Here is a 25,441-nt window from a genome sequence, read left to right as displayed (position 1 = left end):
CCCGATAAAGAAATAAATAAATATAAATAAATGAAACCCAGATACATGCCCATATGAAAGGATTGGAAGCGAAGTCTCCGTAGTCATCGTGTGTGAGCAAAAGAGAGGTCCATTAGTTTCATTTGACAGAGGGATCAGATCTGAAGGCGGTATATACCCAAGCTTCAGCGATTCTCCGCGTCTGGTCTCATGCTCAGCCGCTCGCACAGGCTGCTCTGTTGGCGAGAACAGCCACAGGGGAGGGAGAGAGAAAAGACGGTGGCCTTAACCCGTTAATAATGCAGCGCTTAACTTTTGTCTCCGGCATATAAAATAACATGCTCACAAGCACTGATTCACCGTTTTATTCTGAGCTGTTTGGTGGAAATAAAGCTGCTTCTTGCAGGTATTGAGAGCCATCTGTCCTCGTACAGTTTTCTGCTCATGGCCCATGATAATGAAGCGTGTTAGTCTGTTCCAAAACAAAGTTACATTGTTGTTTTCCTGCAAAAAAAACCCAACATTACTCAAGGCAATTGATAAATTAAAGTTTGAATCTTTGTTTTCCTCAAAGATTTCTATGCGACATTAGGCTCTTACCCACAAGTCAAAATCAATTTGACAGTGATTTATTTCAACCGGGAGATTTTAAAAGGATACTGTTTGTTTTTGTGGAGGTGCTAATCCCAATTTTCATGTTTCCCTTTGTTTCAGAGATCAACAGAGTGCGCAAAGACATGTACAGTGACACAGTGAATGGCCTTGTGGACAGACACCCGCTGGAGCTGCCTGAACCACTCGGACCCATCGTTCACCTGCAGGAAAAACTGTTTGTGCCTGTCAAAGAGTATCCAGATGTAAGTACAGACTGGAATCAAGACGCAAATGGAGTGTCTCAGGACGACCTGGGTGCAATGACCCCCTTTGGTGGACATTCTCAGATGCCTCAAGCATTTGCTCGCTCTAAAGATGTCAAAATTAGACTTGTGAAGAGGACTATAATAAGAATTTTAGAGTCTACGGCAGACCTGAGGGACATTTGTCTGTTTGGTTAATTAGTGTTTGGCTTCACTGTAGTGTTTCGGCTAATCAGAGATAGAAATTGGGGCTTCAAAGGGGCAAAAAGGTGAGAATCACTGTCTAATGGCAAATAGAGTATTACATATAAAATGTTCCCGTTAATGCTTCTTATACTAATTTGTTTTAAGGCACGCACGCATCCCCTTAACCTCAAGCCATTTGTTTTTGTGATGCGTCATCACTGAAACGGCAGCACCAAATCACTTCATGCCGTTATCCGGACATACTTTCTCTTGTACATACAGTAGCTGCTTTACTTAGCTGCTTTACTCGTGCATTCCCCTTTGATTTGATTTATCTTCTTGTTAGCTCCTTGTTTCATTTATGGTTGGTAAATAAGCAGCTCCTCACTTTAAGCAGTAGCTGTTAGTCAGATGTCCCCAGTTAATAATGAACTATTACTTAAGCTGCTCTGAACTTTACTTTGCTAAAAGGCCAGCATGCAGTGGTGTTTATGAACGATCTTAGCGGCTGATAAATGCTGCAAGAATATGATGGAAGGGATTGAGAGGAGACGCATCATGAGCAGTAAGCTGTGATTTCATAAATATTCATTTGCCAGAGATGGAAATCTTCTGACTTACTGCTCACTCTGGGTGGAGCAGTGGGGAGGACCAGATGGAAAAACATCCACATGTAATTGCATGCACACAGCTGGATAGAAGAAAAGCGCATGGTCAGTGTATCGCGGTGGAAACAGTCTTCTCTTGTCTGCATAGTGGACTTGCATTTGTGTGCACGTGTCTGCTTTGTATAAGTCCTTGTAATGTGTGTGTCAGTCCGTCACCTTCCCATCCTCATGTTAATCTTTGCTCACACACACATGAGCGACTGTGTCACGTCTTGAGGAGCACCGTTTCTCTTCATAATCCCAGCAGCTCCGAGTGAGGAAATGAATAGAGGGAGGTGACAAAAGGATAAGACACACTGTAGAGCAGGGCAGGGCCCAGCCAGCCATGGATTGCATTTTCCCCCTGACAGAATTGATAAAGCACACCGGGGGCCGGCTGGGATCAGCTCCGCTCCGACTGACCCTCCCAGACCAGACCCTGCATCGGAGCTCGGCGCTAACGCAACCAACCACATCTGCTCTTTCACTCCAGTCTGCAGGGACTGTCCCACAATTGTCGACGTCATAATCACATGTCTGCACTAAGCGCTGCTATATTTTTTACTCTAGTTAGTGTCTTGTCTAATTGAATTTATGTGGTGCCTCAGCAAAATTCAGCGTAACTTTTCCAGCTTTGCCTTTGTGACGTTATAAATAGCTTCTTAACGTTTAATGAGATTGCTCAGTGTTACAGTAATGTATTGGCTTCATGACTGAACCAATCAATTGATTGATTAATTAACAGTTGCAAAGCTGTTTAAACGGTTTGAGTATTATCCATTTGTCTTTGTCCTTCCCTGGCATTAAATTAAACACATTTTATTTGGGGCTAACAAGGTATTTCAGGCTGCATCACCAGTTTGGGACAGTCTGGCATTTTTAGAACAATTTTCTGGCTTTTAATGTTGAAAGTTGCAATAATAAAGCTGGGCAAAGTCTGCAGCTGAAATAAACTAATCAATAAACAAAGAAATTGCATGTTTGATTAGTTCATGGACCGACCAGAGTGTAGGACTATTTGAGGAGGAAATACCTTTTATTCATATATGGAAATGCTTGACATTCTTGAGTTGCAGTGCTTATAGTGACCCACTTCATTCAGTTAAGTGCTTTATTATGTGTTTACTAACATTTTATTGACCTTTGTTGAAAGCCCCTTGTGAATCTAAAAGAAAAATGCTGGCTGTAAACTTTAAGAAGGCATCAAGAAGTTATTTGTATTGTGGTATGTGCTGCGTGTTACGGCTCTCCGCCCAGTTCCGGTTGTCCTTGTCGGCTTTTCTCTGACTGAATTCATCATGTGTGCAGAAGCTGCTATTTAAAGACATAAGGCATGCCTTTCATTGCTGCCGACATCAGACTGCAGGTTTTGTGCAATCCATACAAACAGCCTTATAAGATTTTTGTAGCAGAGGGAGGAAGGTCTCCGTCAAAGGCTGGTCTGTGGAACATTCTGTACCACCTGTGACTGTAGAGACTCTTTCACACACACACACACTATTAAAAGTGTGGCACATCCTCGGATGACCCTTGTGTTCTCTGCGCTGGCTGTGTTACGCTGCTCTGCGCACAGCCCTGCTGTAAATCTGTATTGTGTTTACGAAGCTGTCGGGAAGGCTAGTAAATTAATTAGGCTTCCCCCTGGTGGCCGAGATGACTCACTGATGACCTTAGGAAGTACAAATTAGAGCGCGCGCGCGCACATGGACACGGTAATACAAGTGTCGAGGCACAGGCAAACGCGAAGGCATAAAAATAGAAGAGATGTCATCAAGTGGAAATTTTTTTCGCTCTTATTTTGGTCTGCACTTTTTCCAATCTCTCCACCAGTGTGGTCATTAAGTCAGCCGGGAAAGGCGAAATGCCAGATAGTGCTGATATATATAGATGTGATGATAGGAGCTGAGGGAAATCAGCAGCAAATCTAAATGAAATTAATTTTTCCTCGCCTTACCTCTCCTTTTCCTAAGAAAATGTACTTGTTTGAAACAGGGTTAGTGTGCAAAAACTCCAACAGGTGCACTCAAACACCAGCCCTTCTTTTCCAAGGTTAATAGTTTTTGAATGCGACCACAGCGACCTCTAATAAGTCATGCACCTAATCCTTTATCTTGCTCCCTTTTTTCTACTGCTGCTTTCACTGACATTTGTAATTTTAATCTTGTGGGACTGGTAGAGGGAGAATAAAATGTGGGGATTCATTATTCGAACAGCAGACAATGGCATAAAGTGCCTCCGCTTTCAGCTGATTTCCTCATGAAGCTCCTCGCGCTCTGCGGTTTAGAATAATTTAAACACAGAGGGAGCCACAGTATCTTTAGATCCAGTTTGTGTTTCCAAGGAGGATAAAGAGGGAGAGCGTTCCGCCTCGGAGAAAGAACGGGGATGATGCAGGATCAGTGAGGAAAGGGAAGGCAGAGAGAAATGAAGGGAGGAAGAAACATGTCACTTTCTATCCTCATCTGCCCACTGCAAAAAGGAAAGTGTAATGAAGATTATTAGACTGGGGAGTCCTATCCCCACTCTCACATTTCTGTCCGATTTCCCAGATTCCCCTATTGAAAATGCATGTATTAGTCTGGCTCTCTGATGCAATTTGAGGTTCTTCCGAGAAAGAATAGAATGATGGCCAGCGTGCCTGTTTTGTTCTTTGATTGACACACCTCCAGTGCAGCAGTTGTCATTGTTGACAGTATATCCCCATGTACTCAGTTTCTAACTAGTTTTCTTAATCACACTCCAAGGTTGAGGTCATGCTCACCCGGTTGGGTTTTCTCCATCACGTCACATACATGTCGCCTGCTTTAGGCGTCACCAGTAGATAATTAGATTGTCCTGGTGCCTCGATGCAGTGCAGCATGTCAGTTCTACTAAAATAACTTGCTTTGCCAGCACGCTTCTACTCTAATTCCCTTAAGTGTGTCCCCCTCCTAGCCTTTGTGTGTGGGGGTGGGTGGGTGGGTGTGTGTGCGTGTGTGTGTGTGTGTGTGTGTGTGTGTGTTCTGTGTCACATCTGTCTGCAAATGTGTTTGTGTGTCTGCCTGCGTCGCCGGCGCTCTGTCTGCGTCGGTCCACCCATCCCCTCGCCGTTCTTCAAAGTCAGCCATTTCCTGGTGTCGTCAGCAGTGCAGAACACTGTGAAGCGTCGCCGTGGCGACTGCATCTTGACTGACAGCGGAGTCGCAGGCTATCTGATAACTTCAACCTTCAATTAAATGCTATCTGTGGCTCCGCTTTTCTCCCGAGCGCGTGCCACACACACACACACACACACACACACACACACACACACACACACACACACACACACACACACACACACACACACACACACACACACACACACACACACACACACACACACACACACACACACACACACACACACACACACACACACACACACACACACACACACACACACACACACACACACACACACACACACACAGACACACAGAGACAACTGACTGACAGCTCAGCGTGTCATTTCCGTTGACCTTCAGGCATCAGATGGGATGTGTGACATGTCTTTTAAGTGCGTCTCCGTCTCTAATTTACCCTCCGTGTGTTTGTATTGGCCAACTGCTAAATGCCCAGGTGGGTTGTGGGCAGGTCGCTTTGTGGTAAGAAATGCTTAGGACTGAAAACACACACGGACGTCACCTCAGCTGTGCTGACTCGGTGAAACGGGACCCTCAGGACGTAGGCTGTTGAGCAACTGGTAAACAGGGGTGTGAATTCCTCTCAGCAGCTTGTAGACACCTGGGATGAAGGCAACATTGATTATAGAGATGGCCCTGTAAAAAGTGTGCAAATAAAGCTGTGCTGTTGCTTCGTGTGGCATTAGCGGTTGTCTAGAGTTCAGGGGTTGTCATGTCTTTTAAGTAATTTCCCTCGGTCTTTTGAAACGTGCCCATACTCGTTTCCCCCCTGAATGCTCCTCCCATCGTCTCCAAAGGAGCCTTCAAAGGAACAGATGTTTGTTCCCCCTGCTGCAGGTTGAGATTTTTTGGTTATTAAACTGTGCCTTGAAAGTAAATTAGTCGAGTAGTACACTTGCAAGTGACTTGTCTGTTTGAATAAGAAATTAGCAATATAAGCATGTTTAAAAACTTGTTTTAGATGTATGCATCACTCATGTTAATGTTTTATTCATATATGGGTAGATGTTACATTATACCACCGACAAATCGTCATTCAGCTTTATGATAAGCACTCAAAAATAAAATGTATTATTAACATGGTGCATACATGCCATCTTGTATTACTTGTAAACAAATGGGATCACAATACTATAATTGTCTATGGTTTATAACTTGTGGTGACAATCTTTTTTTTTTTTTATTATTATTGTCCTCATGCCAAGCCTTAAATTATAGCTCTATTTTGAATTATAAATGTTCTAATCACTGTCAATTAAAATGTGTCCAATCAATGAATCATCAAATTTATGATCCAGACAAACTCCTTTAGGATATGTACTTGCCGTGGAAGTATTATTTTCGAGGGGTTGATTTTAGTGATGGTGTGCAATGTGTATGCTTCACCTCAAGCCACAGAGACTCGGGAGGACTGATTTTAGAGCCGACAAACTGTCGGCCCTCTCAGTTTCACTGCGGTAAAATTGCCCGGCCAAACCAGCTAGTTCCTCGCTCAGGGAAAGTCATTAAGCTCGTTCCCACGTGGGCGTCATCACTTATCATGCCGGCTCCTGATATCCTCCTGACCCCCTTAAGTCATTACTAGTTCTGGGATTGTAGCGCCCCACACCTTGCTTCGCCTCAATGATAGAACGGCCGAGTGGTGGATTTCGATAACTGCAGTTAACCATCCATGCATGCTGATAATAATTTAATGAACGGACGGTTTCCTCGTTAGCCGTTTGATAAGGATGCAATTACAGCAATAATTTAAACAGAGAAAGCTCTATTTGTTTTTGTCGGTTCGTATGACAAAGGAAAGCGGTGTAATCTGTTAAAAGTATATTGATAACGGCGCTAATTCTGCCTGCGTGACACCACTGGTGCTCGCGCGCATCAGGTAGCCAGTGCTCTGGGTTTCAGCCAGTCTGCGTGTACATCATTCAGTGGTGAGTCACAGGGGAATGAAGCAGGCGAAGCACACAAGGATCTAACCCGACAGTATAGATGTAGCGTCTGCCTTTTTCTATAGCACCTGCGCGCACAAACGACATCCCAGTGATGTTTGGATTTTGGAGGCCATAACCATGCTCAATGCCATTGTTGTTAAGAGCATCAATATCCTTTTCTTTGTGACTTGAAAAGGTAAAACAGTCATACTGAAGTAGAATATCACATAGATTGCTATTAGATGCAGTGTGCTGGCTTTGGCATTGCCGTGATTTAAATTCTTGTTGCAAATAAGCACATTCCTCAAAATGATCTGAGCTTTATTGAACAATTTTTCATCAGCGGCTCCCCTGCTCAGAGATCCCATATCTCCACGTGACCTCCAGATCTCCCGCATGGTATCCAGACTAATGCAGGATCTGTGCATCGTCAAACCGGCCAAAAGTTTTAGCCCTGCATGTGAAATGAGCATCAGAGGAGAGCTGAATAACTGCCAAGTCGTAAAGCCTGTTCTGTGTACCGGCATGAATATGATTGGCTAGTTACCTGCTTGCCAGTTGAATGATGAATGAGTCAAACATTGATGAATCGTGGGCAAAGAAGCTGATGGCTAATCAGTTCGTGAGAGTGTGGCTTCACTGCTTTGCTTGGTTTTACTTGATTTCCAATTACAAAAACCAGATATCGGCGTGTTGGGACGAATCATACTGTTCCCTTACTCCCCTCTGAATACAGGCTTATGTAAAATGGAGTGACTCTCGTCGTTCCACAACTTTTACTGCTTTGTCAAGCTGCGGTGTTGACTTAACTAATATTTAAACGAACATCGAAGGAGAAACTGCACCGTACTTTGCATGTTCTGGCTCAGTGTTTCCACATTTCTCTGCTGCTCGTTTATCCAAGTTCACAAACTTTGCTTTGTGCTTCCTGCACCCGCGTCTCCCAAACTTGGAGCTGACATCAATCTTCACGCTTTCCATCTCGCCATCCCCACTCTTCTGGATTTCCACCCTGCCTGCAACCCCGAAATAAACCCAAGCAGAATTATCAAAGGAGCTATGGATTAGGCACTAAATGCTGGGTGTGCTGAATGGGGAGCTTTGAGGTCTGTAGGGCTTTGAGGGGAAAATGTCACCACAGGAATTTAAGTGTAAATTTTCACTCCTCCATCGCCCTCACTTCGTGTCCCCTGTCCTTCCTATATATAAAGTATGCACACTCGTGACAATAATGTCTGGGTTTTCTCAACTCTATGTATTATTCTTTAGATGCGGACCTTGTGGAGGTTTGCACATGACTGTCCGGCTCTATAATATAATAGAGAATGGAATATGAAGAATGAAGTGACTTTTCTGATGGAACATTCACAAGCGATTAAATGCACACTGCTGGGAAATGTCTATGGAGGACGTGTATTGCCAAAAGTAACTGATTATTTCTTCAAGCGACCCACATCTTACAGGGTGATGACAGATGAGGAGAAGAAGAAAAGCAAGGTCATTTGCATACAGACATAAAGCAAGCAGGCAAAACTTAGTTGAGTTCACATGCAACCAACTTTGGTCTCAATTGAGCCAAACCCTTAAAAGTTAGGATTATTACTCTATTAATACCTGCAAGCTTTCCCTTTTATTTCATTCCAAAGAAGTACAAGTAAAATCCTAAAAATCCCATTGATTGTTTGTCTGGAAAATATCGCTGTCGCTACTCAGATTGCACTTTTTAAAAACTTTGATGTGCTCTAGCTAATATACTCTGCAACGTTGTTTTGCCGTTCAAATTTAGGTTGGATTGTTGTGTTGTTGTCTCCTAATCGGACTAAAACTGTGGCCCTTAGTGGACAATTAGAAATGGCAATCACCTTTTGGGAAAACTTGCAGCTCATGCCAGCTTGGAAATCGTTACACTTTGAAATGTCACCACACCGGCTGACTGAAGCTTCTGCTGGGCCTGTTTCAACTTGCAGGATGTATGTATGACACCACGAACATCAAGGGGAGAACCTGCTCGGTTTCTCGAAGATATTAATGGATGAAGAAGGTAGAAGTTGCTAAAGGAAATGGGATTTTATAGTCCGAGACTGGTGTTAATCCTTTTGCTCCTGGTAAGGCCTTCAAAGACTAACTTTAGTGAAATGAGGTGGAATGTATGAGGGGAAGTGGGAGTTTTGCTGTCATAAATGGTTAGTATTATTGTCTCACAATGATGCTTTCCAACATTAAGAGAGGTTCATACTCGGGTGAGCGACGCGATGGTGGGAGATTGAGAGTTGCAGCGATGCGCAGTAGTGGAAAAACCACATTCCACCTTGCTTTGATACATTGCACTGAATGAACCATCCCTCATTTCCATAAGCCCAGCAAGGCTGACTAATAAGTGATTGGTATTCTCCTCCTGGCCCGGCCAGGCTCTTCGATAAGCCCTCCGTGCACATAGCCAGAGCGCTCAGCATGATCTCATTTCCTGTCTCTCCACCACCACAAACAAGCGTTCGTCAAAGGCACAATTGTTCTGCCTCTGTTAGCGTTGTTGGTGGAACCGCTGTTGTTTCTTAGTTGTTCGCACACAAGAAGAAGAAAAAAAAAAAAAATCCAACAAACCGGGACACCCCGTCCACACAAATGCATGCGATAATCAGCTCTGGGTGTCGAGAGTGTCTGGGAGAGTTCACTCTGTACGTTGCGGTGTAGATGCTCACAACATAACACGCCTGTGGAGTGGCGATAACTGAGGCTAAACAAAGGCCCTTTTAATGTCAGTGTAAGCCCTTGTCCTGAAGGGGGCTTTATGCTTATGCAAGAGTCTGTGTAGGTTTTTCTTTCTGGGTTTTTTTTTTTTTGTTGCACACTATCTTTCCATATCTCTTATGCTAGTGTTAATGTAGAAACTTAAATATAGATGAGATAAGCTACTACCTGGAATGTTTTGGTGTAACTAGGGAGGAGAAATGGGAGCGGATTTTAACCGTTGATAATCATCATCATTTTACTTGATTGTTAAAAGCCTGTTAAATTTTAATGATCGTTCCCCGTCACTAGTGGCTGCTTCAAGGGCTCCTAAAGGGTACAAAGCTCTGAAAATCAAGCCAGCAGCCACTGTACTTCCTAGACAGTACATTTTTTAAGACCTTAGTCTGGGGAGCCAGTGCAGTCGATTTAACAGCACCAATACAGACAATGAAACCTATTCTTTTTTTCTTTTAGTTGGTGTGTGTAGGTAGTGGACCAAGAGAACAGCTAGTGTATTTGGCAGCTCCAGGGGAGAATCAAACCTACTCCTTTGGCCGTACTAAGTGGAAATACTGGCAGACTCGGGTGGCCCTGTACCCTTGTGATCATTTGACCACCGTCCATTGTCTCTCTATTTCAGTGGATTAAAACCAAGGTTGGCTCCCTCCCCATATTACCATGCACGAGGACAATGTCCAACCCCCACTGAGTGGAACAGGAAGTCATGAAAAGTCAATGCAGCCCTATCCTCAGTATACATTATCAAATTAAGTGCAACTATACTGTAATAAATCCAGATTTCAGGAAACAAATAAACTCAAAGAAAAACAAGGTATCCTAATGAGCCCCCCCGTCCCCCCCAACTGTCAAACAGCACATGCTTTTTCTCACACCAAGCTGTTTTCCACATTAGTTTCAGACTCCCTAATGTTTTTCACATAAGTGATTATTGTTAACGGCTGTTTGAATCCACAGGCAATGAACACTACAGCTCTGCTTATTCTCTGCATCATTGGTCAATGTTCTTTTGAAGCAGTTGTTTTGTGAAATAATTTTTCAAATCACAGCCAAATGCTTTCATATTCACCTGGACTGTTTGAACCAGACTCGTGCTCCTTGACTCTTTAAAGCAAATTTTGAACTTCCCTTGAGAGTCAGTATTTTTAGACGTTACCAGGTCTCTTCAAAGCAGACCACTTAAGACTCGGACTCTTCAATCCAGGCTGGGACATTTGAAAGTAGATCTCTTTCTAATTAGACGATATATGGAATCGAGGCACCAGATCTGAATGTGCAGAGACTCGTTTTGCTGGGAATGTTGTAAACTACACCTGGATTTTGAACAGCTCGAGTTAATTTGAAATACTTGGTTCTTTATCCATGGCAACTGTTTCATTGATAGTTTTACTCTAAAGCTTATTTTAGAATGTAAATAAATTTACTTGTTTCATTTGGGAATTTCTTTGTTGCACATAAAAAAAGGGAAGTGGCAACTCCTGACAGATTTGTTTCGACTGTTGCAAACCCTTGAAGCCTTCTAGCACTCTCAGGAGCAGCCCGCCCCACTCTCTTAAAAACCACTGAAGAAAATCTTTGATGTGGAGCATTTTCTTTAAGTGGTGTTTGTGCACATCTGTGTGTGTTTGTGTGTGAGTCAGAAACATACTTTTACTCCTGTGGCCTCTCTGAGGGAGCTGACTCGTCGCTTCGTCAGCAGGCGGATTGGGAAAATGCACAAATGCGTGGCCCCCTCACGCCCATAATAGTCCTCCAAAGTGCTGGGAAAAACAAAATGATTGTCACTTCCCCCCCAGTCTTCTCTCCTTTTGTGTCGTCTTCTCACTAACCTTTTCTCTCTTTATATCTTTGGGCTGTGCTCCAGCAGACCGCTGCTCTCTGTCAAGTGCAATTGTCATCAACATATTCACGTTCTCCATGAACACCTTCCGCCGTCGAAGAGAGCGCAGTATCAGTCAGAATAAAGGCCTCGAATATGATATCAAAGGCCTTTTCTGTAGCACTTTTCCAAGTCGCCGCCTCCCCAGATTCAAGACTAGACACTCTTTTCCTTTACCCTACTCTGTTTCATATGCGAAGCTTGCTTTGTATGTCACATACTGTAAGCATTTAATACATTTATAGCATTTGAATCTGACGGGATTTTAAAGCTGGAAAGCCTTTTTTCGTGACTGGAAACTTTGACTTATTTTGAAGGTGCTGTTTATGAGTGTGTGGCAATAATTGTGAATGCCTGTGCAAAGAAGGCTGGATAACAACAACATGGGTTTTGTCACTGTGGCGTCACTCAGCTGGGTGTGTGTGTGTGTGTGTGTGTGTGTGTGTGTGTGTGTGTGTGTGTGTGTGTGTGTGTGTGTGTGTGTGTGTGTGTGTGTGTGTGTGTGTGTGTGTGTGTGTGTGTGTGTGTGTGTGTGTGTGTGTGTGTGTGTGTGTGTGTGTGTGTGTGTGTGTGTGTGTGTGTGTGTGTGTGTGTGTGTGTGTGTGTGGACCAAAGCAGCACCATCATGCCCGGAGCTCAGGGTTCACCCTTGTCTGCAACGGGTACTGTGATGCAGACAGACAGCTCCCTCATCGGTGCTCTTGGGGATGTACACGCACGCGTGTGTGTGTGTGTTTCGAAATCAGGAGCAGGCCAATGTATATTGTGCTTGGTCGGTGGCTGACCTCAAAATTCAGGTGTCACACACAGCCTGAGATGTAGCCCCTGCACCAGTTTCCTTTATTGGAGTTAACCGAACAGACATTTGCCTTGTGACGGAGAAACATTCACAAAGCCCGGCTTTCCCCGTGCTAAGATCATCTGTAAGGGCGCCAGCGTCTCTGCAGCCACAGGGTGTGTCTTTTCTGTTCAACACATGCCGAGGTGATGCTGGCAAGCCCACCGACAGGGAGGAGGAGTAACACCACTCCGGAGTTTCTGATTGTCCTCACCAGTGTTTACTTTGTTTTCGGGGAGTACATCAACACCCTGTTCAATGCGTAATCCCACCGTAATTAAATGTGACTTCACTGACTGGCCTTTTGGGTTGCGCGAGCGGTGCAGCCGAGTGCATAAGCAGATGTGACTGCATTTAAGAATTTAATGCAGACGTGTCACGGCTCATTGTACCGGCCCAAGAGACGAATAGTTGCGCTTGTGATTGTCAAGGAAAGCTTTTCTGCTACGCCGCTGAGCATTTGAATATTTCAGGTTTTGGAAATTTTGCCCGGGTAAAAAGATCCCATTTTAATGGTGTCAGGGCTGTCTTACCCATCATGCTCCCGACCAGACGCTGCACGCTCGGTTGAAACACGGCTGGTTTGTTTACCTCTTTTCGCATCAGCGTGCTCCTCCTCTCCTCCTGTTTTTGTTTTGGCAAAAAAAAAAAAAAAGAAATGTGTTGGATTATTTCAGCATGTTCTGTTGCAAACCACTTTCATGTGTGAAGGATTACACCAATAAATGTATTTCCTTCTGGGGTAAAGCTCCAGAGGCGCCCATCAGTGAAACGGGTGGGGGTGGGGGGGGGCGCGCTTGATCAGAAGGTTGTCAATCACACCACCACACTACCACGTCCCAAAGCTCGCCTTCCTTTTAACACCATCTCCGCCCCATTTTTCCACTCGTTTCCTCCCTGCCACTTCCTGCTTGAGTAATACACTGTAGTTAATATTCTGTTTTTATATAAAATATTTAGACCATAGCAAGGGTTTTAAAATAAGGGCAAGCAGATCTCTCTGTGGACTTTGACGGTGCTGCCACCATGGCGAGGTAGGGGAACAGCTATCGCGGCTGCTTTAGTCCTCTTTATGAGGCGAATGTTGTACGTAGACTGCGCACAATATTGCAAATTTGTCATTATTGTGACATCGCCTTGAACAAAACACGTTGCAAAAATTGACTCGCGATAGATGTTGTCACCAACTGTGCATTCATGCTCAACTTATCTTGTCGATCGGATGGCGTGTGAAGTCGGTCACTGCTCCAGTGAGTTATGGATGCGCCGAAGCCTTCAAAGTGTTTCAAGGTCCTTCTATGCAAAGCTTGAGTTTCCACCTGTAAGAGCTCAGTCTTTTGCTCCACGGATGCTCCAACGTGCTCACGATTCATGAAACCTACCTCAACCTATGCAGTTTGTAAGGAAAAGGCACTATGAATCGGTTCATTTGGGGGGGGGGGAATCATTCAAATAATTAAAGAAAAAATGTCGTCAAAGACGGAACACCGCTCTGCTGCCAGTGTTGAAAGCTGCAGATGCATGTGGGGATGAAAAAAATGGACCCACAACAAAAAAAAAAAAAAAAAAACCCAGCTGGTGTAAATTGGAGGCAAGAGACAGAATGCTGTTATTTGCAAGAAAAAATACTTTATCATCATCTACATAAGTGTTTGTATTTACCACAAATCATATTCTTATTACAGTGCCAAAGAATATTATTACATGCTGCATGGTCACCTCACATCATGTGGCTTTAGCGTGTGCCGCTTTGTCTTAAAAAAGGCAGAATGAAGCATTTCCATGTATTTGTTTTGTGTCGTTTGTGTTCGTTGCAGCAGAGGACGGATTTCCAGCGCGATTCATGGACGCTGATTTGAAATCTTGACGTACATGGAATGTAAATGCCTGTTTTTATTTAACAGTGAGACTTACTTTTTTTCCTCCCTTTCTCTGTGTCTCTGCAGTATAACTTTGTGGGTAGAATCCTCGGGCCCCGGGGACTCACAGCCAAACAGTTGGAGGCAGAGACGGGATGCAAAATCATGGTGCGAGGCAAGAGCTCCATGAGAGACAAAAAGAAGGTAAGCTTATCGAGCCCAGTTCATTTCGTGTACGTCATCAAATTTCACTCACACAGAAACAGATCGGTGTGTTTTTATGTTTTTTTTTTTTTTTACAAAAGCAAATTGCACTGAAGCGGATGTATTTTTCTGTGCAATAATTTACTGCTGGCTTTGAACAGTACGTTCGGTGTCGTGCCATTCGGTGCGACAGTTGTCGCACAAAAAAACCTCACACTATCCCTGTAGAAGTATGACGCAGGCACACGCTCGGTGGATGCCTCGTGGCTGCATGCTGACATTTGATAGCGCTGTTTGCAAAATGCTGTGCGGTGGAAAATACAGAAGGCAGTAGTAAAGGCAGGCGACCGAGGCCAGGGCAGCCTCTATTTCTGGACCTGCTGAGCTGAGGTTGTAGACATAAAAGGCTAATGTTCTGTGTCTACATGTCCTCAAACCAACATGGGGGGAATTGTGTAGAAACCTCTTCTTTTCTTTTTTTTTTTGCCCTGTTTTGTTACCTGCACTTTCCCAGAGAATGATTAAAATCTGAACTGCAACCATCCAAAGTCATGCTGATGAAGTCGGACCATGTTTGGTAGTTGCAGTTCTGTTTGGCCGGCCTGCTCTGTAATGGAATACTTCAGTTATGTTCCATTTTTGACTCGCCATACCATCCAGCCAACGCAGATAATTGAACAAACTTAAACTTTAATTGCCAAAGCAGCACTAGCTCACATGCATGCCCACAGGGATCTCAAGTGTGTCAGATCAGATTTAGTGATCCACTTTGAAGTCACCGCGAGGACAAATTGACAGTTTTGAAAATTGTAGTATTTCAAGCATCTGCATATTTGCCCATAGGCTTCAAACGGCGCTATAATGGCAGCTTTGGGCTGTTTTTCCTGTTTGTTTGTTTTTTTCTATCACTGAGTGACACCTTTTAGAGATTAATCAGTTTGTTTGTTTTTATCACTCTTTACTATTTGCTTGTACTTCCTAGTTATTTCGACTTGCCAGACAGTAATGAAATATCATAGCCTATTTGCATGAATCAGTTTTTGGCACTTGATATGGCAGCCATCCTTTTCTACACACAGGGTTCACTGTATATCATAATAAAAGACAGTAGCAGAGGGGATAAAACACACAGACCTGCAGACTTTCAGTCGAGTCATAATCTTCGAAGCTCCCGTATGCTGCAGGGCCAGCGTTTTTGTCCGTCTTTTTTATGGTTCCTCCACGCGTCTTTTAATTTCTATCTCATCTCCCCATTTCCCTTGGAGTGTGTTCATTATCGTAGAACAAGATGAAGACACTCCGCTATGGCGCTTTCTTTTGAATTAGATCCAGAAGTAGTTAAACGGAAGGGAACATGCTTAGAAACCCCACCGCACGCACGCACGCACTGGGCTCAGAAGCTCGCTTCAGCTCATGACGTGAATCTGTGATCACCTTCAGAATCTCTCACTATCTTACAGCTTAATGACTCACTGATTCGTCTGTTTTTGTAGCGCCGCGACGAGACTTGAAACGGCCCCCCCCGACACAATTGGTGTGCTACAAGTGTTACAAATCAATAAACGCAAGCGGGACGATTTCTTTACTCTGCGTTTTAAATTGAAAGCCGTTCAGGATTACCCAACATTTAAAGTGCGTCATTGATGGTTCGTGGTTGAAGCCGTAAAGTTAATGGGAACAAAGATGCCTTTTGTTTTTTGGATGCAGCCTTGTAGTACGGATGTTTGTTTGTTTTTTTCTCTCTCTCGGGAACACAGTGATTCATTGGATTAATCTGTTTTTCCATCCATGAATCAGACCGATCACGAGGTTTACTCGTCGGAACCCCGGTTGCTCTGAGATGGCTCCAGAGTGCCATCGCTGTGGCTCGCAGCAGCCTCCAGTCAAGTCCTTCCTCAGCCTCAGTATTTTCAACTTGATGCCCCGTGGCAGCAGAGGATGCCACGGCAGCAGCTTAGCCAGTGTGTTTATTCAGGATCCATTAGCGGCAGCATTTTTATGCTCTCAATAATTCAGCTGGTTACTCCCTCTTGGGCCGCACTGCCTGACGGCGAGTCGGCTCACTGGAGCCGCGCACTGGGAGCGAGCGAGGCAGGGACTGAGAGAGAAAGAGAAGCCGAGTGAAATAAAGCACCGTGGTGAGAGACGAAAGCAGATCAAAGAGAAAATAAGCAGGTAGAGAATAAGTATACACTCGTGTATCAAACAAACGATCAAATGCTTATAATTAAAGATATGTTAATCAAATTTCGCATTGAATTCCCATGGATATCTTTAATTCATGAGCCATCTATTCTTCACCTGGGTTTAATCTTGGTATGGTATTCCATACTTCTTAACCAAACGCAACTGTCAATTTTCTTTTAATATTTGATGTGTACTTTTGCTTCATATTTATCCACATTAGCAGTGTTTTTGCATTTCATTAAGGAATACTGCTATGCTGTTGAATTCCCTTTAGGTCAAGTCCCTATTATTTTGACTGCAGGTGGAAAAGGTACTTCCTTATAGACGACCAATGTTTATTAGCATCCTTTAAAATGATTGAATTACAAATATGCGGTGTTTACGTATTGGCATATATTCAGAACTGAAATTATTTGAAAGTTACAGCGTTGGTGCAGGACCTCAAGCATAAACTGCAGACACAAGAGATGGGATATTTTGAATTAAAAGCTTTAACCCACACCGAAAATGTAATCCGGTTTATTGCCTATGAATCCCAACAGCCGCACCTTGAAAACACTGTGAAAAAAAACAACTAACTAAACCAGTTTTAGTTGAAATTCAGGTTGACGGGGAGCAGATGAGATTGCTCGAGGAGAGCGATCCAGTGCTGCAACATTGGTTTTACTTCTCGGGCTTCTGGATGCAGTCTGCCTGACACATTTGTTGAAGTAGGATAGACGAACTCTCCCGCCTGTAATTATAGTCCAGGCCGTTATGAAGGACTCCTGCCGGAGCGTGCATTCCCATCACCCTTTGATCTGCCGTGGCAGCTCTGTCTCTGTCTCTGTTTTTCACTCCTACGCTCTTGCTTAATGCAAAACAACAGCAAAACAACTGCAATTAAATTACAGGTACGTTATATCGACCGGCGCACTCATGGAATTGGGATTTCCCTTCCCCTTTTGCAGAACACAATTCCCTGATTGTATTTTGCCTGCTGCACACCAAGATTACGGTTAGCACAACAGACAGCTGTGTTACTCAGAGCCAAACTAAATGTCCTCTCAGACTTTTCGAGGCGCTCTCTATCAAACGAATTTGCTTTGATTTGGTTTTTTTTGGGGGTTTTTTGCTGATTGTCCCCAACACATAATAACCAAAACTGTGGCATCAGCACAGTCACTCGAGGAGCCGAGTAAGCCTCTGGTTTGCACTATCAACTTCTGGCAGCCAATCGACGATGTCACACCACAGCTCCTACATTTTATTGCTTATGAACTAATATGTGACATTGGCAGCCGATATGCTGAATTTGATTAGCCTGCTGGCACAGCAGCGAGCAAACTTGTTTTGTTTAAATCAGAAGCCAACCTTTTTTTTTGTCCCTCATCTCTTCTCCCAGAGCACTGGAAGCTTGTTTTGTCTTTATTAAGTCTCAAGAGTCCAAGTGTTACAATGACCCGGTATTACTTTTCGGGTGCCTCAAGGGTTGATGTCTTCAAATGGCTCTAAAAGGCCAAAAGGTGGATAAATGCAGTGGTTCGCAGCACATAAATGGCTGTGGAGTTACCACTACAGTGTGTCTCACTGCTTATAATTGATACTATATCCTTTGGAACTTCTTCGCGCACAGAGCTGGAAATAGTGACATTTAAGCGAGCTGCCCAGTGCTATAGTTTGTCACACACAGTGTGACCTTACCGGCCTTTTTAGATTCAGATCTCACATGAGGCAATTAGAAAAATTTTGATCAGGACCTTGGCTGCTTTGATTAAATTCAACATGCACATATCACATGTCCAATAAAGACTTGTGTCTGCACCGTAGAACAGCATAACGAACCTGCTCGACCTCCCCACCACAAACCACCCTACGCTGGATCCATGAAACGATGTTACCACATCTGTTTTCAGTTTTCAGACTTCTCTTGCGACTCGTTTACAGAAACGTTTTGAGTGACGGCAACTATTTATGATGTCATTGGAGACTTGATTGGAGCATTGATTCCCTTCTCTACCTCAGTGCCCTGTACTGTTCACCCCTAAATGCCCAGACTGCTAATAAAGTCCCCATTGTGGGTAAATTAATTCTTAACTCATTTTGGGTGTTTTCCTTCATGGTAATTGTGATTTCAATATCAATCAAGCTAATTAGAAAATGGTGGCTATTGTTACTTTTCAATATGTTTTAAAGAAATGCAGGAAAATGCAATCTTGAAGGGGGGGGTTATAATTAGATCAATCATTTGCGTTTTCTTGCTTTTACCCGTTTCGGTTTATAACTCGCATTTAATTTCATGTACCTTGATCAATGCTGATATTTTTTCTTATCCGGCCTCATACGTCCTCTCTTATCCTTCCATGCCCCTGCAGCCCCCCCACTGTGCACCTGTTAGGTCTGCTGGCGTCAGGCTTCACTTGGTCTGACCTCAGTTGGGAGTTTCTCTAGTGTCATTAGCATAGGCTCTACTCGGAGCAGGGTGGGACACAAGTAGAGTGTAAAAATGTTTCATACCTCGCTACTTAAGTACAAAACAACAGCTTCCACATGCATCAAGTGCCACTCTGTTTTCTGTTGAAGTACCAGAGATTGGAAGTATCGTGCAGTTGTGTACTGTCCTACATGTCCTTAAGCTATGCAACAAATCCAGACTGAAGAGGGTCTCTATAGTAACATAAAAACAGTGGTGCCTCTGTTGTTTTGCACTGTGCCTTATAAGATAAAAAAAAAAAACAACAACCCTGTGCTATTTTTTTCCCCCTAACCTTGAGCATGTGGTGTCAGCCATGTTGCGAAAGCTTGGGCCTTCAATTTTATTGGGCTCAAGCTGAGGGGTGTGAAATCCAGCAGGCAAACAGGTGCTGTTCAGACGATGGAAGTGGGACAACATAACTAACCGTCTCTCCCTGTGATCCTCTTCTGTCGAGCCGGTATTCATACTGTTCTTTCACACTGCATATTTTACCAAAACCGATTGCCCTCCGGTATGTGGTTATTGCCTTGGCTTTTTAAGCTCGGCCAGTGCGGACATTGCGTTCGAAGGCCTTCCCAGTATTCCGGCTCGCCCGCCCTCCTCCCCTCCCCTCCCCTCCCTCCCCCACCAGTCTTCTTCCTGTTTGTTGTGCTGTCACTTTCTCTCAGAGGGCACACGCTGACCTTGTTCACAGGCAGTCAGGCTGGTACGAGTGTGTGTGCCCCCCCCCCCCCCCCCCCCCCCAGATCCATTTGACTGCACTTCACTCTGAATCAGAATTGGCCGATTTGGAATGTTGGATGGACGTTTGTTAAGCCATTTAAGTAATTTGCCATTAGCTACTTATTTGTGTGCCTAGCATGTGTCTTCATATTATCTCCCAGCATACAGAAGCATGCTTTATGGCCTGTCGATCTTGTCCCTGTAGAAAATGCTGAGTCACCTTCCAGTCCCCATGTCCCCTAATAGGCCATAAGCAAACAGCCATGGTTAAATAATGGCCTGACTGCTGAAAGTAGCCCCCACTCCTGCCCACCCACCCGGATGTGGAAAAGGGAAAACGAGAGTGGAATATTGAACTTTATTTCTGTGTGTGTGTGTGTGCGCGTGTGTGTGTGTGTTGTAAAGAGCAGTGCCATGGCAACAGCTCTCTGTAGAGTAGAAAGCAGGTGGGTGGCACTCGGCTCTGGCTCTGGCTCTAAGCTGTGCGTGCGTGCGTGCGTGCGTGTGTGTGTTCCTTCTCACTTTGTTGGTGCTTGGTGAGTGTATTGAAATTATGTCAACTCGATCACCTGCAGTGCTCCACAGTGCATTGTTTGTAATTAGACACCCTCACTGGACCCCATTCAGCTGCAGTCCGCATCATTGTGCACCAACAGGAGAAAGTGACAGCTTGAGACTTACTAAAGAATTCACAATTTATAATTTTTGATGCAATTTCAACAATTGAGGGTTGTGGAACCCTTTCAGTCGTTTGAACACGGTATCACCCATCCTGCATGCAAGATTGTTTTTTTTAAACGAACTAGATGTCAACTTCTCACATTCGTCCGACGTGGTCCGCTAACATATCACCAGCTTTCAGTGATGTTTGACTCTGACTGAAAAGCTTTTGATGTGGGCTCACTGCAGTCACTGTCAATGGGGCAACTAGAAGAGTGGAAGAAAATGGCTCAAGTGCGTGTGCTATTATCACAATTCTGAATGTATTGAGGCCACCATTTGCCATTTGTTTCGATCCAGTGTTACTTTTACACAGGCGTTCAGAAACAAAGCATTTTGACACCTTTGCCTCACCAATTCAAATCATGAAAATGCTCCCCATTTAACCATTTTGAAAGAAAAATCCAGCAGCAGAGGTTGTTTTTTGAATACAGCCCATTTTGCCTTCCAGGTATGCTCATTGTACAGTTTGGGGCCTTGTGAGAATCTCGGCTTCTGCCTTTTTATAGAAAGGAAAACGACTCCCTGAGAGAGCTATTGTTGCCTCGACAGTATTGTCCTCACAAACTTGTTCGCCTGATGCAGACCCTTATGTACCTTCACTCTGTCCTGCAGCGCTTTGAACTCCATCCACATCATAATTTCATTCCTACAAGTAAAGTTGGCGTGGCTTGAAAATCCCCATCCATCGCTCTCTGATCCCTGCATCCATCCATCTTTCACTGATATTAATTGCTGCAGGGCGAGCTGTCATCTTTGCCTCTGTGAAGCGAGGGATCTATTAAAGAAGGGTGTCCTTTCAAAGTTAAACCTAAATAGCTGACTAAAGGGCCAGTGCTGTCATCCTGTTTCCCTTCACAGGGCCTCGCCGTCCTCTGTGTATGCCTGCCTCTTGCCTCCGCTTCCTCTGATATGCTGCGTTACTGCACTGGTGCTCCAACACACCCACACTGTCACATCCACTCACCGTCTCTCTCTCTCTCTCTCTCTCTCTCTCTCTCTCTCTCTCGCTCGTCCCGTTTCTGTGTCCAGGAGGAGCAGAACAGAGGGAAGCCGAACTGGGAACACCTAAACGAAGAACTTCACGTCCTGATCACAGTGGAGGACACACAGGCCAGAGCTGAGATCAAGATGAGGAGAGCAGTGGAGGAGGTCAAGAAGCTCCTCGTGCCCGCTGTGAGTACATACACAAGCTCTTCCGTGCAGCGGGAGCCGCTTCTCGCTTGATTAGGCGTTTAATGTTTACCACGAGCACCACCATTTGAATTTTCCTGGAAGATAAGTGACACGGTTCACTTTTGATTTAGTAACACCGCAGTGCTTTCCCGTGCCCAGCGCTCGCAGTCGACACAACAGGATGGCAGAGTTGCATATGGCACATCACCTCTACCCCACTGTTCGCATCCTGTTTACTCCCATAAATAAGACCTGGGGAACAGGTTGGCTGTACCTCCAGTGGAGAGGAAAAGCTCGCTGCTCACACCTCCTGCGACCGCCACATTTAATCTCCGCTTCCCCTCTGCCCACACATCCTCATACACTATGTCACTGGTCAGGGCCGCTGGGGGTTTTTTTTTTTGGCAGGCTGTGTGTATTTTTGTTCTAAACTGGTGGTGACCATGTGGGCAGGCAGCTGAAGACCCATATTTACCACCAGGTGGCAATGCACAGGGTTTGGTGATCTGTGCAAATGGGGCCAGCCATGCAAGGTTAGATTATATATGCAGTTTCACTTGAATTGTAACCTTGTTACGCTGCTTTCCTTCGTACATTTTTCCCTGTTAATGCAAAATGATGTGCATTTTCTTTGTACGCTTTTTCACTTTGGAGGAACTAAAGATACCAAGGACATTTGCCGCAGATGTAACCGCACCATGTTTTATCAGCATCCAATATTTCAGTAGTATTGTTTGGAAGCCTTCTACAACAACAAGGCAATACCCCCCCCCCCCCCCCCCCCCCCCACAGAAAACCCGAGGGAAACACATATGCTATTCTCCCTGCAGAGCAAGATGCAACATGACGCATTTGCATGGCTCAGCACATTTTTTAACATTGATCAACAGTCTCCATTGGATGAAAAATGTGCACCCCAAAAAAATAAAAAACCTCCTCCTGCATCCCACTACAAGAAGAGAAGCACATTACTGATGATTATAAAGAGATGGATAGAGAGGTTGACAAACACCCGAATGAAAACACCAGCACTTGTACACACTTTCATGGAACTGATCACGTGACGTTTCGGATAACATTACTGTGGAGAAACTTGAGAAAAATATGGTTTTGCATGACTCTAGGATGAACATTTCAGTAATTCAGAGAAGGAACATCCCTCATTAAGCAGTGCTCTCACTCATGTTAGACTGTTTCTTCTCAGCCGGCACTCACAAATTAAAACAGACTGTAGGTCATCGGCTACTTGACTTGGTGAGAATAACACAGCAGTCATTCAAATTTGTGATGAAATTTCTCAATACAAGACATTCAACAATCGGCTCGTCCATCTTGCTGTGGCAGGTTCTGCAGCTATAAGACTTTTTTTTCGGCAGCGCAGCCTTATGTACAAACATCTTGCACCGAGATGCCTTCTTGTAGCTCCTTCTGAGTGTGATATTTCTTGCCTTTCAGTCTCATAGAGGTCTCAGCTTTGTTTGACAGTGTGAAAAGCACTTTAATTCTCGTCCCATTTTTTCTGGATTGACTTGTCTTCGTTCAGTCCCCCTCATCATTCCGAAATCCACTTGTTCCGTTGTTGAGTGTTAAAGATCCCCACAGCCTGTATATATACACAAAGGATGCCGACACACTACTTATACACATGCACGTAAACATGTGTGTCTGCACACATACACTCGGGGATGAAGCTTAAATCTCGACGCGACAATGTTCTGAACAGTCGCACAGAATGACTCGCTGTTAGCACACGTGTCGGCACATACACAACAGAACCCCTTTTAAGTCGGTGACAGCTCTTGGCAGCTAAAATTCATCTGAATGGAGTGCCGCAAAAAATAGCTTTCTCGCTTTTCTAGAAATCTCTGTGCATTTTGCAGCCTGACAAGTCCATTAAAGATGGTCTTGTGAATCAGCACCTGAAACCTGGAGTGGTTTTAAGAGAGGCTCTTTTTTTTTTTTTTTTTTTCTTTCTCAAGCACAAGAAAGCAGCTTCTGGCTCTTTTGAGACACTCGTCAAACCCTGCTTATAAAAAGTTTCAGCCTAACCATAATTCAAACAGGAGTTTTACAGAGCTAATTATTCACAACGCAGTCCACTAAAGGACCCTTTTTTCCCCCTTTCAAGAGGAACTCTCTGCTCAGTTACACACCATGAAAAGATCCTGCCATTAGCTACACATTGGTTGAATGTTTCCGCTCAAATGTAGACGAAATACGATGAGGATTTTTCTGATGGCATCACAATGGCTTCACCCACCAACATCTCGTGAATCGATATCAGCAAAGGTTTCAGTTCGCGATGACGGAATAAGTGTCTAGTCGCTCTTGGAGCATTTTATATATATCTCCAAAAACCCTTTAGGGCTGCAGATTTTGTTCATGTCATTGTGCATCGGTATGTACACGTGTTAGGAGTGGGAGTAGGACTGGTTGGCAGTAATGCCCTTTATCGTGCTAAACTAAATTGGATTAAAGTATGGACGTGCTGAGTACGCACTGTTCTAATGAAGGGCATCTTCTCCACATTTGGCAGCGTAAAATCGCTTTTATTACATCTCGCAGGAAACAAGATGAGGTCACGCTTTTTATTCCCTTTCAAGGAAAAGGCTTCAGTTGTCATTGAAAAGGGCCCAGCTGCGGAAATGAAACAAGAGTGCAGGGGATTGAGTGATAACCAAGAGGTTGTTTTGTCTGCGGGCCTGGCCTTGAGCTGATGTTAAAAGGCTTTATAATGATAGTTTTGTTTTAGAATAATCTCACAATTGACTGATTTGGCAACAGAGGACCAGGATGTCTGGCATGGAAAAACCCATAGTTAACCAGCTAAGCTATAGTTGCACAGTCTGGCTCATAGTGTCCAATTATGTGCTGAGAAATTAGTTTTGCAACTGCACTGATGTTTAGAAGGGAAGAGGTCCTTTTGATATTAAAAAAAAAAATGCACTTTGTGTTAAGTATTTTTATTCCAAATCTTTAAATAGAGCTTTTGCTATAGCAGAATTTTGAACTTTGATCCAATACTACTGTTAGTCTGTGTTTTGATTCAGTTAATTTCTGCTTTTGGTATTCAACTCATTCAACATGCTTAAATTTCCTTGATGATATATTTTTGTGCTTTATCTGACTGCAAAGTTCACACAGATTTTATCCGATTATACATGTAGCACTAAAAAAAGTATTGACACCTTCTACAACCCCTTCACCAAACTACATAGCGGCATTTCACAATGCTCACTTTCTCACATTTAGACAATTTAACATTAACATTTAACTTTGAAGGAAATCACGATCAAATAGTAAACTCTGTGGCGTATAACCGTTGACATTCTCACTGCAGATGTGAAGCTGGAAGGTAGTACACACGAGAAGCTTTTTTAAATTCACACTGGCTTTTCTTTCTGCCCCCGATGTTGCTCTTTTGCACCCGAGTCCTGTGAACTCTTCAACTCCATGTGAACTGGGAGTGGAGGAGCATGGGTGAGATGAGAGGGGCAGAGGGAGGAAGGGAGAGAGAGCTGGGTGGGAGAGCTTGATTGAGCTACTCTTTCAAGTGTGGATTTACTCCACTGATCCTGCCCTAGTGCGCACATACACTCTGGGGCGCACACACATAAATTTGCAGGCCCAGAAAAATGCTCCCACATGCATGCACATGCACACGCGCACACACGAACCGAAATGCTCGGCTGATCCTCTGAGTCCTTCATTAAGGCCCTCGAACGGAGCCGGCAGCGCAGCCCCACTGCACTTCAGGTAACCCCCAGTTCAGATACTGGCAGAGCGGCATGGAGAAAACCCTGAATGGCCTATTCCACTTCCCCTTCCTGTCGCTCGACGAGCAGGAATGGTCGGGCCCTGCGGGGATTCATTGTCACGCGACTGACATGA

General features: G+C 44.2%; 1 protein-coding gene across 8 annotated transcripts in view; it reads left to right on the top strand.

Moving 5' to 3' along the window:
* The window catches only part of qkia (QKI, KH domain containing, RNA binding a), a 78,570-nt gene that overhangs the window by 27,715 nt on the left and 25,414 nt on the right, over nucleotides 1-25,441 (top strand). For all 8 annotated transcript variants that reach the window (XM_080512865.1, XM_080512862.1, XM_080512867.1 and 5 more), the window contains exons 2-4: nucleotides 694-836; nucleotides 14,173-14,289; nucleotides 21,407-21,550. In XM_080512865.1, coding sequence (XP_080368991.1) covers nucleotides 694-836; nucleotides 14,173-14,289; nucleotides 21,407-21,550 — 404 coding nt within the window. The remainder of the gene's footprint in view (nucleotides 1-693; nucleotides 837-14,172; nucleotides 14,290-21,406; nucleotides 21,551-25,441) is intronic.

Source organism: Blennius ocellaris (assembly GCF_963422515.1).
Source record: "Blennius ocellaris genome assembly, chromosome: 17".
Taxonomy (NCBI): Eukaryota; Metazoa; Chordata; class Actinopteri; order Blenniiformes; family Blenniidae; genus Blennius; species Blennius ocellaris.
The sequence above is the reverse complement of the archived record's forward strand: the minus strand, read 5'-3'. Positions and strand labels throughout refer to the sequence as shown.